The 17,192-nt window shown below is 48.4% G+C and overlaps 1 protein-coding gene across 6 annotated transcripts in view; it reads left to right on the top strand.

Moving 5' to 3' along the window:
• Window positions 1-13,176, top strand: part of KANK3 (KN motif and ankyrin repeat domains 3) — a 55,488-nt gene extending 42,312 nt beyond the window's left edge. For all 6 annotated transcript variants that reach the window (XM_075903124.1, XM_006123890.4, XM_075903127.1 and 3 more), the window contains exons 7-12: window positions 2,139-2,226; window positions 3,003-3,222; window positions 4,433-4,575; window positions 5,427-5,627; window positions 6,665-6,760; window positions 10,325-13,176. In XM_075903124.1, coding sequence (XP_075759239.1) covers window positions 2,139-2,226; window positions 3,003-3,222; window positions 4,433-4,575; window positions 5,427-5,627; window positions 6,665-6,760; window positions 10,325-10,378 — 802 coding nt within the window. In that variant the 3' untranslated portion in view covers window positions 10,379-13,176. The remainder of the gene's footprint in view (window positions 1-2,138; window positions 2,227-3,002; window positions 3,223-4,432; window positions 4,576-5,426; window positions 5,628-6,664; window positions 6,761-10,324) is intronic.
• Window positions 13,177-17,192: the final 4,016 nt, after the last annotated feature.

Genomic DNA, 17,192 nt, shown 5'->3' with positions numbered 1-17,192 from the left:
AGGGGAAAGAAAACACCACACTCTGGCTCCCAGCACTTTCCTTTTATAGCATCTCCCCGTAAAGGGCTTCAGAGTTGTGATGCCCTGGGTTCGATTCTGTACTGAACTGCACTAAGTCAAAGAAATCCTTTTTCTGTACTGGGATGCAACCAGGTTCTTTCCTTATGTTCAGCCTAGTTCCCATACAGGGCCCAGGGTCTTCTCAAACATCTATGTCAAAAGTACCCAGATGATCTCCCAGTAGATTTTTACTCAAGAATTCCTTCAATTTGTTGTAATTCCCAGAATTCATGTAATTCCCAGATACAGAGAGAAAAAATGATGAAAGCAAATTACAGTAAACTTCCAATAATCTGGCACCTTTAGGACCCAGAGGGTGTCGGATTATCAAATATGCCGGACTATCGGAAGTGGGGGCTATGCGGGGGGTGGGGTGGAGTGGGGGGATGGGGAGGCGGCACTGTGGGACCAACCCAGCAGCACCCCAGCTGCTCTGCCCCGGGCGTCCCCAAGTCAGCCGCTGCTGAAACTGACCAGCAGCTGACTCGGGGAAGTCTGGGGCAGAGCAGCTCCAATTGTCCGGCTGCCTGGAGCACTTCCGGGTTCCAAATGGTGCTGGACTAGCAGGAGTGCCGGACCACTGGATGCCGGACAACTGAAGTTTTACTGTATTTGGATGTGCCAAGTCATCACTGAATGCAGGGTGATAGAATGTTGAAACCACATTATGGCTGTTTGTCACTGACGCTCACTGACTGTAGTGAAAACTGTTACTTGTCTCTTCTAATAATGGTCAAAAATGTCCTCCAGTCCCCCATCTCAGAGTTGTGTCCCTCTTGGGTACTGGGAATTAAATCAACATGCATCATTTGTGACTTTGCACAGCTACCGCTGGGGGAAAATGGGTTTGTTTGAAGAGCTGAATGTGGTGAGAGTAGAATAAATGTGTTAATTTTACATAAATATGTATGTCGATAAATGTTTGACTTCATGTTTGAAGATATGATTGCTCTCTTTAAATATATTAGCGAGATAAATGCCAGGGAGGGAGAGGAATTATTTAAGCTCAATACCAATGTGGACACAAGAACAAATGGATATAAGTTGGCTATTAGGAAGTTTAGACTCAAAATAGATGAAGGTTTCTAACCGTCAAGAGGAGTGAAGTTCTGGAACAGCCTTCCAAGGGAAGTAGTGGGGGCAAAAGACCTATCTGGCTTCAAGATTAAGCTAGATGGGTTTATGAAGGGGATGGTTTGATGAGGTAACATGATCTTGGCAATCAATAGACCTTTCACTATCAGTGGTAAATAGGCCAATGGTGGGAAGATAGGAGTTGCTATAGAGAACTTTTTTCTGGGTGTCTGGTTGGTGAGTCTTGCTCACATGCTCAGGGTTCACCTGATCGCCATATTTGGGGTCGGGAAGGAATTTTCCTCCAGGGTAGATTGGCAGAGGCCCTGGAGGTTTTTCGCCTTCCTCTGTAGCATGGGGCACGGGTCACTTGTGGGAGGATTCTCTGCATCTTGGGGTCTTTAAACCATCGTTTGAGGACTTCAGTATCTGAGATATAGGTGAGAGGATTATTCTAGCAGTGGGTGGGTGAGATTCTGTGGCCTGCATTGTGCAGGGGGTCAAACTAGATGATCATAATGGTCCCTTCTGACCTTAAAGTCTATGAGTCTATGTTGTTTTGCAACATGTAATTCATATGTAGGCACTTCCATCCCATTAATCCCTTAGGGCACATCTACGCAGCAAGGCTAAAGCCAAAATAAGCAGCACAACTTGATTTATGTCGATTTGCATAGCTTAAGTCGAAATAGCTTTTATTTCAGCTTTTGGCTCTGTCTACACAGCAGGAAGTCTGAGGAAGAGCACTCTTCCTCCGATTTCTCTTATTCCTCGTAAAATGAGTGTTACAAGAGTCAGAGTAAGAAGTCCTCAGCTCGACATTATTTCAACATTGTCAAAATAACGGCTTGTATTGTAAATTATTTCAGAATAACATCAGTTATTCCGAAATAACACTGCTGTGTAGGCATACCATTAGTGCAGCCCTGGCTAGAAGCCAGAACGGTGTTTATGCACATGCCCCTTAGGAACAGACAGCTCTGTCCCCTCCCTTCTTTTCCCAGGTTTGAGCTGAGCCCCAGGATGAGAGACGCTTGCATGATTGTGAAGCACCAGCTCAGCCATCCTACTGCTGTGAAGAGTAAAGAGGTGGTGAGTTGGATGGAAGCAGAGAGGCGGAGCAGCTGGGTTGGCCCGAGTTTGTCTGAAATTGTTCTGGGCAGTTCTCGGTTTGTGGTGCAGGAATTCAGAGGGGATGGTCGCTGTGGGTCCCTCTGAATCCCACCAAGCGCCTCCTCTGCTGCAGCTGGGAATCCCTGATGTGAGTCGCGAACCCCTCCTCATTCCAGGTATCCCAGACCTGAAGAGATTGGCTGTAGAATGGCCCACGCATCCTCAGGACCACAGGAAATTTATCACTCAGTGTCCCAAGGGCAGGTGCAGAGCCAGCTGCTGCCTGCTACCCAAACTGGGCACCAGTTGGCCCTCTCTTGCCATCTGTGCCTTCCTTCTGGGGGGCTTCCTGTCCAAGAGTGCTCCATCCCAGGGAGTGCCTCATCCTGTATGCAGGGCATGAGCCCAGAAGTTTGTGCAGGATCATGGAGCAACCATGGCTTGTTAGCAAGGGGTGTGTGTGTAAGGAATTGCCTTGTATTTATTGCAATGGGAGGGCATAGCTGGGGTTGGGTCATGGCTACTGACAAAGGGAAACCACTGCATCACACAAAAGTGCCGCCAAGCAGCATCTCCCCTCCTCCCGCTGACTTTTAGCAACAGGCCTTTATCGACACCCTAAAAGCTGCACAGTGTAGACATACTCCTGGCTTTGTGATAGGAAGCATTGGGAGCAGCGAGAGCTTTAGCCACTGGGCATGTCCCTGTGAGGAGAAGCATTTCTCAGCTTGAGCTCTGCCCTCCTCTCTCCCCAGTTGTCCAGCAGTGGTGTGCTTCTCCAGGAGTGGTTCCGAGTGTCCAGCCAGAAGTCCTCCGACCCAGTGACAGTTGCCAGCCACCTCCTGGCCTTCGCTGAGGTCTCTCCTGGGCTGCTGGCCCACGTGGTCAACCTGGCAGATGGGAACGGGAACACGGCTCTCCACTACAGTGTCTCACACTCCAACTTTCAGATCGTGCGGCTGCTCCTGGACACCGGTTAGTAGCACAAAATGCCTGTCCCAGGGGCGCTAGGCCAGAAGGAACCTGTAACGCCCGGGAGCGGGGAGGATCTGCACTAGGAGATGGGAGCTGAGAACTTGGTTCCCTTTCCACCAATTGCCCTGATCCCCAGGCTTCTCTCAGCTGCTGTTCCGCAGCCCTTACCTGACACACATCCACCAGGGAGTCCCTGACCCACCACCTGCTCCACCAGTTGGAGGCCAGCCTGCCTCCCTCTCCTAGGGTATATCTAGACTACATGGCTCCATCGATGAAGCCGTGTAGATTTGTTTACTGGGCAAAGGGAAATGAAGCAGCGATTTAAATAATCGCCGCTTCATTTACATTAAAATGGGTGCCGAGCTGTGCTGATCAGCTGTTTTGGCGGCACAGTGCTGTAATTTGGACACTTCGCGGTCGACATCAAAGGCATTTGTCGACCTCCCCGGTAAACCTCATCTCACGAGGCATAACAGAGAGGTCTACAAATGCCTTTGATGTCGACCACAGAGTGTCCAGACTACAGCGCTGTGCCGACAAACAGCAGATCGGCACAGCGCGGCAGCCATTTTGATTTAAACAAAGCAGCGAGTATTTAAATCACCGCTTCATTTCCCTTTGCCTACAACCCTGATCTACATGGCTCCGTTGACGGAGCCATGTAGTCTAGACACACCCCTAGTGCCTTGGGAAACTGGCTGGTGCACAGGGTGTAGTGCTCCACATTGGCCCATGGCCTGGGGTTACCCAGACACGTTAGGTGAATTAGGCCTATCCCACAAGCATTTCCCTGCCATCAGCATCCATTCTGAGGCCCAAGTTCCTCTTCCAGGAGATTGCTGAGGACTGGGCTCATCCCTTGTCAGGCTGGGAACAGAAGGCAATTCCAGGCCACAGCAGATCCTCCAATCCCAGCCATGCTGGGCAGCTGTGGAGGAAGGGGCAGGCTTTGCTCTTTCATACCAGCAAATAGGTATTATCTGGGTGCATCCAGGGAGCAAACAGCTCCCAGCAAGCAAGTCTGGCTCCTTGCCCAAGAGCCATGTGGTGACTGGTGGCTGTCCTCCAGCTTCCAGACTTTGCCAGAACCCCGGAGCAACAACTCTGGCACCTGAGACAACCCTGGGATGGGAACTGAGGGCAGTTTTGCTGCTGGACCTTCTGGCCTGCTGGGGTCCCTCACGCTGCTTGGCCACTCTGTCTGCAGGGGTGTGCAACGTGGACCATCAGAATAAAGCCGGATACACGGCCCTCATGCTGGCAGCGCTGGCCTCGGTGGAGCATGATGACGACATGCATGTTGTCAGAAGACTCTTCGGCATGGGAAACGTCAATGCCAAGGCGAGCCAGGTCTGCACAAACAGTGCTTCTCCCCACAGCATAATCCCTCTGCTTGAGACCCTAGGGCAGTCCCTGACTGCTGCAAAGCACGGCGTGTGAGCAGGTGGGCCAGCTCACCTAACAACAGGCCTTGTTCCTGTCCCAATCGGTGGCCATAAGCTTTGGAGGCCACTGGAGGAAAACAAGCTTTGTCTCGCTCCCGAGGCTTTTTGTGTGGGATGGCCAGCTACAGGCAGCCCCCCACTTGGCTCTGGGAATTCGAGCGGAGCAAGCCAATGGCAGAGCCTCCAAAAGATCCCCGATAGAGCTTGTCACTGTTGGCAGCTGCTGGCCAGATCCTGTATATGCTCAGCACTGAGCTGCATCTTCCTTGTTTACGTTTTCCTGCTGTGTAATGCTTCCCCATTTCAGTGCATGGGAACCGGGGGGCTGGGGAGCCAGGAGTCTCGGAGGATAGGCAAGCCAAGCAGGTCCTTGTGGGAGAACACCCTGGGAAATCTCTTCTCCCTATGTGGGGCACAGGAGCCCCTGGCCTCTCCCTGCAGTCAGTACCTCATCTGGCATAATGTGAGTCCCTGGCTCCTGCAACATGACTGCCTAGGAGAGACGTCCAGTGTTACTAATATAAAGCCAACGGCCCCAGGTCATCAGCAGGTGAATGTGAACCTGTGACCTTAGGGGCTAACGCCATATGCCTCTATGGCCTGAGCTAAAAGCTAAGACTGTAGAGCAGCTGTTTCTCTCCCTTGTGAGTGGTCTCAGTGCCTCTGGGTTCCACTAGTAACCTAGCTGGGGGTGGGGATTGTGCTGGTCTCTTCTGCATCTCACCTGGCTTCCCTCACCTCTCATCCTGCTTGCAGGCTGGCCAGACGGCTCTGATGCTGGCGGTCAGCCATGGCAGGCAGGAGATGGTCGAAGCTGTGCTGGCCTGTGGAGCTGATGTGAACCTGCAGGACGAGGAGGGCTCCACAGCTCTGATGTGCGCTTGTGAGCACGGGCGAGTGGAAACCGTACGGCTGCTCCTGGCTCAACCAGCTTGTGACATCTCCATCGTGGATAACGTAAGCTCCAGACCAGCGCCGAGGCTGTGAAGCTCCTGCTCTCCTCTCTCCTGGGGCTCCGGTGCTGCTGTCCAGCGGAGCCACTGGCGAGTGGAGACTGTCCTTTCACTCTCGTGATAGACACGCTTTCCCTGCTTTCATGCTCCCCCAGGACCTGCTCCAGATACCATAGTCTTGGCTTCTCTCCAACATCAGAACGGCCACACCGGGTCAGACCAAAAGTCCATCTAGCCCAGTGTCCTGTCTTCTGACATGGCCAGTGCCGAGTGCCCCAGAGGGAATGAACAGAGCAGGGAATCATCCAGTGATCTAGTCATCCCCTGTTGCCCATTCCCAGCTTCTGCAGAGGCTAAGGACACCCAGCTGCATCTGCTGACCTCTTGCGCCCAGCCACCTGGCCACTGGCTGGATGGCAGAGCTGGTCACTCAGCCAGGTGAATTATCCACCGACAGATTTGGATTGTTCCAGGGTATTTGACTGCAGGGATGGTTTGTTCACCCCAAATGGGAACAACAGCCTGTTGGGAGCTCATCTGGGCTTAGTAGTATCTGTGGCCCCTGACATCCCCATGGGATGTTTCTGCTGCTTGAGTGGCAGGGACCAGTGCACATGCAGCCAAACAAGGGCTTGCACTAACAGAGTCAGCGAGCTGCCCTGGGGCTGCACAGAGACACATCCATCCAAACAACTACCCCATGAGGGGCCAACCTGCCTGAAACCAGCCATGGCTGGGAGGCAGAACAAAAGCATTGCCTGGCAAGTCTCACCCGAGGGGAGGGAGGTCTGGCAGGCCCTGCTTCTTAAAAGCCATGTGGACTCCCATTTAGAGCTACCACACTGCCCTTTCCTCCTGCGCCTGGACTTTTCCAGGCAACTCAGTAACTTGCCTTGGCTTTTGGCCTTGTGCTTTGCTGCCTGTCTCAGGGCCTTACAAGCCCTGTACTTTCAGCCATGTGTTACTTCAATCGCCGCGCGCCCCTCCCCCCCAGCTTCTCTTTTGTGCTTTGTCTTGATCCCTTTTCCTTTCCTCCCCTAGGACGGTAACAACGCTGTGGGTATTGCACTGGAGGCAGGTCACAGCAACATTGCAGTATTGATATACGCTCACCTCAACTCTAAGGCACAGTCACCTGTGAGTATCTGAATGCTCCCCCAGGCCAAACCATGGCAAGTGTGGTCCCACCCAAGCTATCCAAAGTGCTGTGCAAGAAATGGGTTCTGGGGCTCACTGGAACCTGCTGACAACACAGTCCAAACCTTTCCTGAGCTGGCGCTGCTGAACTGACTGGGCCATACGCCAGTAGGGTTCACACAGGTACCAGCATTGGCCCTGTCCAAGCTAGAACACTTACGAAACCTTGGGACAACGGTAAGGTGAACGGACTACAAATAAATCCAAGCTAGATCTCTCAGAATTGGACTCCATGCTGCCAGCCTATTGAAGGGAGGGATTTCTCCTCAGGATAGGGTAAGGGGGAATAGCAAGAAGTCATAAGAATGGTCAGACTGGGTCCTGTCTTCCAGAAGTGGCCAATGCCAGGTGCCCCAGAGAGAATGAACAGAACGGGATCACCAAGTGATCCCATCCCTGTCACTCATTCCCAGCTTTTGACTAACAGAGGCTTAGAACACCATTTCTACCCATCCTAGGTAATAACCATTGATGGACCTAACCTCCATTAATTTATGGAGTTCTTTTTTGAACTCTGTTAAAGTCCTGGTCTTCACAACATCATCTGGCAATGAGTTCCATGGGTTAACTGTGCAATGAGTGAAGAAATATTTCCTTTTATTTGTTTTAAACCTGTTACCTATTAATTTCAGTTGGTGACCCTTTGTTCTTGTGATATGGGAAGGAGTAAATAACTTTTACTTATTTACTTTCTCCACACTAGTCATGATTTTGTAGACCTCTATCATATCCCTCCCCTTTCTTTTCAGCTTGAAAAAGAGACAACTTCCAGTTTTATTAATCTCTCCTCATGCGGCAGCCATTCCATACCTCTAATAATTTTGTATGCACTTTTTGGAACTTTTTCCAGTGCCAAGATATCTTTTTTGAGATGAAGTGACCACATCAGCATGTATTCAAGATGTAGGCATACAATGGATTTATACAGAGGCAATAAGATATTCTCTGTCTTAGTCGCTATCCCCTTCTTAATGAATCCTAGCATTCTGTTTGATTTTTTTGACTGCTGCTGCACATTGAGTGTATGTTTTCAGAGAACTATCCACAGTGACTCCTGCAAGGAGGTTTAATGGTAGTTCGAATTAGGAGCTTTAATTCGAACTACCTAGTCTGTGCTGTGTGTAGCCACGGGCAGGTAGTTCAAACTACGGGACATTTAAAAATGGCGGTGCCCAGGAACATGCAAATAAAGCCTGGGATATTTAAATCCCAGGCTTCATTTGCAAGTTTGAATGCCTACATTAGCCACCCTAGTTTGAAGTAGGGTGGCAGTGTAGACATACCCTAAGATGATTTACAGTATAGGTTACAAACCACAGCTAGTAGTTCCTCAATTTCACATCTGAGTTCTTTTAGAACTCTTGGGTGAATGCCATCTGGTCCTGGTGACTTGTTACTGTTAAGTTTATCCATTTGTTTAAAAAACTCCTTTAATGACACTTAAGTCTGGTACGATTACTCAGATTTGTCACCTAAAAAGAACAGCACAGGTTTTGGAGTCTCCCTCACATCCTTAGCCATGAAGATCGATGCATAGAATTCTTTTAGTTTCTATATAATGATCTAATCATCCACGAGTGCTCCTTTAGCATCTCCGTCATCCATTACCCCCACTGGTTGTTTAGCAGGCTTCCTGCTTCTGATGGACTTAAATGCTATTACTTTTAAAGTTTCTGGCTAGTTGTTCTTCAATTTCTTTTTGGCCTTCCCAATTATATTTTTACACTTTGACAGAGTTTATGCTCCTTTCTATTTTCCTCACTAGGATTTAACTTCACCTTTTAATAAATGCCTTTGTATCTCTCTCTGCTTCTTTTCCTTAGTTGTTAAGCCATGGTGGCACTTTTTTGGTTCTCTTAATGGCTGTGTCTACACTGGGCCACTTATTCCAGAAAATCAGCCGCTTTTCCGGAATAAGCTGTGAGCTGTCTACACTGGCCCTTGAATTTCCGGAAAAGCAACGATGCTCTACTGTACAAAATCAACCGCTATTCCGGAAAAACTATTCTGCTCCTGCTCGGGCATAAGTCCTTATTCCGGAACACTGTTCCGGAAAAGGGCCAGTGTAGACAGCCCTGTAGTCTTTTCCGGAAAAAAGCCCCGATTGCGAAAATGGCGATCGGGGCTCTTTTCCGGAAAAACGCGTCTACATTGGCCACAGACGCTTTTCCGGAAAAAGGGCTTTTCCGGAAAAGCAGCCTGCCAATGTAGATGCTCCTTTTCCGGAAAAACTGAAAACGGAATAGTATTCCGTTTTAAGCAGTTCTGGCATGAATTTCCAGTGTAGACACAGCCAATGTGTTTTGTACTGTAGGGTATACATTTAAGTTGGGCCTACACTATGGTGTCTTTGAAAAGTTTCCATGAAGCTTGCAGGGATTTCACTTTTGGTACTGTACATTTTCATTTCTGTTTAGCTAACCTCCTGCCCAAAGGGGATGTTGAGGTAGATAGGAAGCAGCCTTTCCCATCAGAGGTAATGGTGAGGTCTTCACAGGGAAGTGCTCAGCCTTATGATTGTTTAACCGTTGAACAAGACCAATCAGTGTGGACCAGCCTGCCCAGGTGGAGGAAGAGAGCTTTCTTTACTGAATATTTTAGAGATTGTCAAGGGAGGCAAAACAGAAGCTGGAATTTCCCATATGCACTAGAACTGTTCATGAGAACAGCCACACTGGGCCAGATCAAAGGTCCATCTAGCATAATATCCTGCCTTGTGACAGTGGCCAATGCCAGATGCTTCAGAGGGAACTGACAGAATAGGGCAATTTTCAGGTGAGCCACTCTGCAATGTCTGAAACTGGCTGCTGATCCCTAGGAAAAGAGAAATTTGGATAAGGACTCAGACTAATGTTTCTACCCATCGCAACGAGAGTTAGTGCTAAGTTCCTACTTGGTGTTTCGTTGGCTTAGTGTGTCTCACTCCACAGACACAAGGGGGCGACATTCTAAAGAATATCTCAGAAGTGCCCCTGTAGTGCCCAGCTCTTCTGAAGTGCAGCTGTTTTTCCATCTTGCCTCTAGATTCAGTAGTTGTTGCTCTCAATCAGAAAAGCAATTTTGCCATGGGCCCCAATGACGTGTGTGTACAAATGCTTGTAATTACAATACGTGGTTGAAAAGGAAGTAAATCACATTGTTCTATTTGAAATAATTACTAACCTGTATGTGCTTTTAATATTGTTTGGTGTTGATTGTTGTAAAGTTGGACTGACTTCTCAGAGACTCCTCCAGAGACGTCCAGCTGGGCTACATCCAAGCGAAAAGGTGACTCTCATTCTCAGAAGACATCAGCAAGAAATTGGCTGCTGACCACAGATCTTCCATGGCTCTGCATGTGCCCCAGACCAACTTCCCTCTTCCCTAGCTGGATTGAAAGGAGAAGAGATCTCCTCTCTTGGTCACACACAGGAATGCCAGTGGGGCTGTGAAGAGGGGGGCTATTATATCTTCAGCCTAGAAGAGTTCAGTGACTGATTCTCATTCTCTCTTTCTCTGCCGCAGGGAACTCCACCAACAGCCTCCAAGAGCTCTGGCAGCCTAATGAAGAAGAATTAGAGCCTCCTTCAGATCCTAGGCTACTGGATTTAGTCCTGAACTCAGAAACTACCCCCCCTAACCTCATCACATCCAAGAACTGGAGCCCAGTCCAGAAGCCATATCATCCCCCAAGATCCTGTGTGTTTATATTCCTGTGTAGTGTGACAGGTACCTGTTCTCTGCCTAATTAACCCCTCCCTGCTAAAGGGAAGGAGTTTGCACTAGTCTGTCATGGGGGCTGCTGGTAGAGTGAAACAGACTGAATGGGGCAAGTCCCCAGAAGAGGGCAGCCATGAGCACTGTTTAGAACAGGGGTGGCCACCCCAAGCCTGAGCAGGATCCAGAATTTACCAATGCACATTGCTAAAGAGCAACAGTTATATGTCACCAGTCCAGATCATCTCCCCACCACCATTTTCAGCACATCCTGCCCACTGGTCAGTGCCCCCGCCTCCTTTCCCTCCTGCCCACTGTTATCAGCTCTTTCTCAGTGGGAGACACTGAGGAGGGAAGCACGGGTGTGACTGGCTCAGTGGAAAAGGTAGGAAGTGGCAGGATCCTTGGGGAAAAGGGAGTAGGACAGTGCTGGGGGTTGAACAGTGAGCACCCTCCAGCCCAGTGGAAAGTTGGCACCTGTTGCTGCAGCCCTGGATTTGGTACCTATACAAGGAGCTGCATATTAATTTCTGGAGAGCCACAGGTTGGCCACTCCTGCTTTAGAACATTGTTGCTAGAGCTGGTAGAGAAATTGGATTTACCATGGAATGTATCAAGCAAAATTTGGAACAAAACACTGGCCTCTAAATCTCCCATAGAAAATTCCAACAAGTCTAAGGCTGCAAATTAAGCAAAAGACGAAGACATAAAATAGTTGGATTTGGAAATGCAGCTTACCATGCTGCTCTCCAGGCTCCATTGGTCTGTGACAAGTACACTTGTGTTGTGCAGAGAATTCTTCCTTCACTTTTGAAACAACAACAGGGGGAGGTGGCTGGGCTGTTGATGACTGCCCAGCATGCTGGCTATGCCTTGCTCCCAGGTCCAGCAAAAAGACTGCCTGCCACTTCCTGGGTTTGTGCAGTATCTCATTAGTGTGTTCATCCATCTTTTCTTTTTCTTCATAACCCACCAAACTAAACACCCTCCTTTTTCATTCAGCGGGAGTCATGATTCTGCTGTTGCTCGGTAGCTTCAAGTGACTCTTTTGGGGGGTTTGGACTGATGTGCTGTACTGTGTTCATGTCTCCATGGAGACTGTCTTCTGCACTGGGAGCCTTGGGACAGCACCTGTCTCCTGTGGTCCAAGCCGTGCGTTTCCCGGATCACCTACCCAGGGATTGAATGATCTGGTGTCTGGTAAATCCACATCTCTGATAGTCTCAGCAGGCTGTGTCATGGGGGAGGTGTTATTACTGGAATGTCCCTAATAGAGGTGGTTTTACTGTATGTGGAAGTAGCTACTTGGGACATTTATTGTTAGGATCAGTAAGAGATGCTTGTGGCTCTGTCTCAGTGAAAATCTTTGCTTGAATCTCATATGATCTGGGAACAACCAGGCAAGTCCTCTCAGCCTGATCCTGCATGAACCATTTTTCCAAATTGAACAGATTCTGCAGGACATAGTTTCCACAGGCAGAGTGGGACATTTTTATTCCTTCATTTTTCCCTTCTGCACCTGTTGGTGCCTTTGTTTGTTAGCTTCACCCTGTTTGATCTCAAGCTGTCGTACTGATTTCCTAGCAGGCATGCTGCATTCTAAACACTCTTTTAATTTTCATGCCACACTCTGCAGCCCATTGTCCTGCACATGCCCAGAAGTTATATATTCACTTCCATGTTCCTCTGCTGCACACATTCTGAAGTCTCACAAGTTGAGAGCCATTGTCACTCCTCGCTACTTGTGAACTCTTAAATCTAGCAAAAAATAGCTTTGTGTTTCTAGGTGAGCTTCTAAGATGTCGCTCTCCAGAGTTCATGTCTGGTTGGTATGTGATAATGTTCTCTTATGTTAACTGTTAAATTCCTTGAGTTAGAGAGACAAGTGCAAAGATCCAGATTTCTTTTGTACTATCACCAGTGACTGCACCCAGTCTGCAGGTTCCTCAGCTCTTTTGATTACTACCACAGCTAGGAGACATTGCAGGTCTTGCTGAAGTTTACCTCAGCCCAGGGACCTTTCTGGCTATGTTGTTTTTGCATGGGACTGCTGGTTTTCTCAAGCCTTAGACTACATCTCTGTATATAGATCTTAGTAAGGGTTTCATGCCTCAGGACAAGTTATGTCCTGTATTAATCAGTTGCATAACCCTAACTGATATCAGACAAGATCACAAAGAAAAAACAGTTTCTTGCCATTTTAACCAGAAAGGACACTCTCTCAATGACTTAACCACCTGCATTCTGCTACAAAGACCTTTTACATCTGCACTTGAAAGGGAATCCTCTGAACTGTCATTCATGTTAAAATTCAACACTCTCCAAAGAGGACTCAACAAACACTTGAACTATCTCACCCATTACCAAGATAGCTTCCCCAATTATCACCTCTAATACCATTAACTCACAAACATCCCACTCTCCCCACCTCTAATATCATCAATTCACAGACACTTACCTTCCTTCCTCCCCCCCCCCCCCCCCCGCATCCCCCTCTTGTTCTGAAATTTGATTTGTCCTTTTCATATGTGTTCATTTTTTTAATTGTATCCTTTGGTATATATGGTTGTGACTATTTTCTTCACTGTTTGATCTGAGGAAGTGGGTCTGGCCCACAAAAGCTCATCATCTAATAAACCATCTTGTTAGTCTTTAAAGTGCTACATTGTCCTGCATTTTGCTTCAACCCTAACTGACTGATTTTAGACCCAATGTAGGCTTTCTGGTTCCTATAAAAAAGGTATTCTTAGTTCCTTTCTTATGTCCAGATGAGCCAGCATCAGCACACTGCAGGAATGGGGAGTCCATTTGAAGCTGTCTAGACATTTGCTTGTTTTGTCAATGGGGATTTGTATTTTAAAGATCCCTGCAGTCGTTCTGTAGCTACTCTGCTGAAAGCCCATCCTTGTAGTTTTGCCTATGCTGCTGTTTTGTGGGTGTTTATGGCTTTTTCCAAAGTGAAGCTACACTTTCTCAGTAAACACTCCCGTAGCGCTTGTCATGCATAGCATACTCAACATGGAGGCTGGGCTCTCTCATGGGACTACATCTCCTATGATGCACCAGGTTCCCCTCTTAGAGAAGACCCTAGCCATCAGGTACCATGGGAGACATAGTCCAGCTGGTGAGCAGGCTGAAAGGATATTGCAGACATGAAGCACCTGCACTACATGTCCCACATGGCAGTATTTCCAAATCAAATTACTTTGGGTTATAGGCATTCACTTGAACCAAAAAATCTGAAATGTCTGTTGGACAACCTGCATTTTTTATGAAAATAGTTAAGTTCCAATACAGTTTCCAAGGAAAATTAATTAGTGATCTAATTCAGCGGTGCACAACCTGTGGGTTGCAACCCCCTTGAGGGGGGGCGGGTCACAACTGACTTCCGGAGGGAGGGGGGGGGTCGCAGTGCTGTTATTTGGGCCAGCTGGTATTTTCGTTTCCCAGCTCTGGCACCCGATGTACACATGGTGGCAGGGGAATGGAGTGGAATTTAATGGGGCTGCTTTTTTTTTTCTTTTGGCTCAATCAAAATTTTCCCTGGGGGGGTTGCAAGTGTAAAAAAGTTGTGAACCACTGATCTAATTGATGTGGCCAGAGCTAACTCCTCTGTTTGCTCCAGTGCACTTGTTCAGGAGATGGCTAAAACACCAGCTAGTCCATTAATCTACTCAGCCTGGTCAGCTGGGGCTTCAGGAATCGCCTCATCTGGGACCAGAGCCCTCTTCCCAGGCAGTGGTGGACTAGGTAACTTTCTCCCTCTCTGGCTGCATCTAGACTGGCATGATTTTCCGCAAATGCTTTTAATGGAAAACTTTTCCGTTAAAAGCATTTGCGGAAAACAGCGTCTAGACTGGCACGGACGCTTTTCTGCAAAAGCACTTTTTGTGGAAAAGCATCCGTGCCAATCTAGACGCGCTTTTCCGCAAAAAAGCCCCGATCACCATTTTCGCGATCGGGTTTTTTTTGTGCAAAACAAATCTGAGCTGTCTACACTGGCCCTTTGCGCAAAAGGACTTTTGCCCGAACGGGAGCAGCCTCGTATTTCCGCAAGAAGCCCTGATTTCAGACAGCAGGAAGTCAGTGCTTCTGCGGAAATTCAAGTGGCCAATGTAGACAGCTGGCAAATTTTTCCGCAAAAGCGGAAAAACTTGCCAGTCTAGACCCAGCCTCTCTGTTTTAAACTGAACAGTGAAGGCAGCGGGAATGCCTCTTCCCCTTCCCCACCCTTCCAGTCAGCCCCGGCAGCCACAGCATTGGGGAAAGCACAGGGGCCTGAAGCTGCTGGGAAGGTGAGTGAAAAGTAGCAGGTCCATGGGGATGTGGGCAGTGTCTGTATGGGGGTTTCCCTGAGACCTGTCACCACAGGGTTTTCAGGTACTGGTGCTCAGTGCAGCAAGAGCCAGCGCTCCTAGACTCCAGTCACCCCATTCCATCCTGATTTCCCTTGCTGGGGACAGAGCTGGACCAAGCCTGCAGTACTTGTTACATCCTCCTGGAAGGCTGGGTGGTGAGACCCTAACCCTTCCCCTGATGGCTGCAAGGCACACAGGCACCTTGCACCAGCGCTGCACTGTGTGAGCAGGTGCCTTGCACCAGCACTGCACACCTCCACCCACACAATAATAGTCCCTGACTGACTCATAACCTCTGATGTGGGGCAGGCCCAGCTAGGCACCAGAGCTGTTCTCTTGAGAGTCTGCTCCTTATCCCCATTTCAGCCCAGCTTTTGACTTGGCCCTGCTCAGAGGATTCAGAACTTGTCAATTAGTGTGAAACTTGTGGGGGGGGGGGGGTTGGACACAACCTACAGGTTGCACTGTGAGGTTTTACTAATTCCCTAAGGGGCCCCAGCTACAACAGCTGCGTATTTAGGCATGAGGCCTGTGAGTTTGAACAATTGCCTCCTCTTGTGGCCAAAAACCCCATCCAGCAACTGTCTCTGAAAACTAGGGGGCTGCATCTAGACTGGCATGATTTTGTGCAAAGTCTTGCTGCGTGTCTACACTGGCCATGAATATTTGCGCAAGAACACTGACTTTGTAACATACAAAATCAGTGGTTCTTGCACAAATACTCTGATGCTCCCGCTCAGGCATAACCCCTCTTGTGCAAGTATTCTTGCGCAAGAGGCCAGTGTAGACCCAACATTAATTTCTTGCGCAAGAAAGCCCGATGGCTAAAATGGCCATTGGAGCTTTCTTGCGCAAGAGAGCATCGACACTGGCACGGATGCTTTTGCACAAAAGCAAATCTTTTGCGCAAAGGCACATGCCAGTATAGACACTATCTTGTGCAAATACTTAACAGAAAAACTTTACGGCAAAATCATGCCAGTCTAGATGCAGCCAGGATGTTCTCCCTTACCACCTTCAGTCACACAGCACATGTTAGCTCAGAATAGGGGCCATGTACCCCAACCAAGCTGGGGCATTTAATCACTTACAGCTGGGTTTGTGACCACTGTCTATTTCCCTGTTATCTGTACAGACCACAGGTGCCAAAACTTACACACCTCCCACCACCAGTAATGGAATGTACTTGCACAGCACTACAACCCTAATGAGGGTGACCAAGGCCACATCATGGGTTTGGGGCACTGCTAGTAATTTTGAGAATACTGGTAAAAGCTAGCAGTTGTAGCCTGACTTTCCCAGACCAGGTTTTGGGTTTTTTTAGGTCCCAGCCAGACATTGAGCCAAGTTTAGAGCAGCTGAGAACTGTACATGTGATAAGCAATGGACAACAGCACTGAGCCTCAGAAATGTTTGGGCATGTAATTGCACATGATTTCCATACAAGTTAGGTGCCTAAATCCCTTTCAAGCCCAGGCTTGTATTCTTGTTGCAGAAGCCTGTATCTGCTATAGTGTGACACTGATGTAAGATGTTCACAGCAACTTTCCAGTACTGAAACCCTGCTGCTTATATTTGCTTTGTATTGTATGTACCACCTATTGCAATCCTTTGGTTTGACTGGTGTTTCTGGTGGCCAGTATTTTAACACTTTATTTTTTAAAATTAGATAAAACAATATTAAATCTCTATTTTAACATTCAGCCACAGGCAGCCCCTTAGTCCTTAAAGCTGCCACTAAGCAGGGTGGCCAGCTTTACCTAACCTGGCAACATACCACCAGTGTCCAGGCTGCCTGGTCTGAGCTGGTTTTGTTTGTCTTGTGCTTTTGTGTCAGCTGGAATAATTCTGTCTGCCTTGACTAGACTGGGGCAGCTGGAATCTGGACCCAATACTCAGCTGTTAGGCAGGTCAGCCTCACAAAAAGGGTCCCATCGAGCCTTGAAATGTAAGTCTTCCTCAGTTGCAAGCCTTCACTCTTGGGCTACGTCTACATTGGCATGACCTTGCGCAAATACTCTAACGCGAGAGTTCTTACATTAAGTATTTGCGCAAGAGAGCATCTACACAGGCATGTGCCTTTGCACAAGAGCATCCGTGCCAGTGTAGACGTTCTTTTGCACAAGAAAGCTCTGATGGCCATTTTAGCCATCGGGCTTTCTTGCGCAAGAAATTAATGTTGCCTGTCTACACTGGCCTCTTGCGCAAGAACAATTGTGCAAGAGGGATTATTCCTGAGCGGGAGCATCATAGTTCTTGCGCAAGCAGCACTGATTTCACACATTAGAACGTCAGTGTTCTTGCACAAGTGTAGACAG

The sequence above is a fragment of the Pelodiscus sinensis genome, chromosome 19, assembly GCF_049634645.1.
Source record: "Pelodiscus sinensis isolate JC-2024 chromosome 19, ASM4963464v1, whole genome shotgun sequence".
NCBI classification, from domain to species: domain Eukaryota; kingdom Metazoa; phylum Chordata; order Testudines; family Trionychidae; genus Pelodiscus; species Pelodiscus sinensis.
This window is presented reverse-complemented; position numbering and strand designations above follow the sequence as displayed.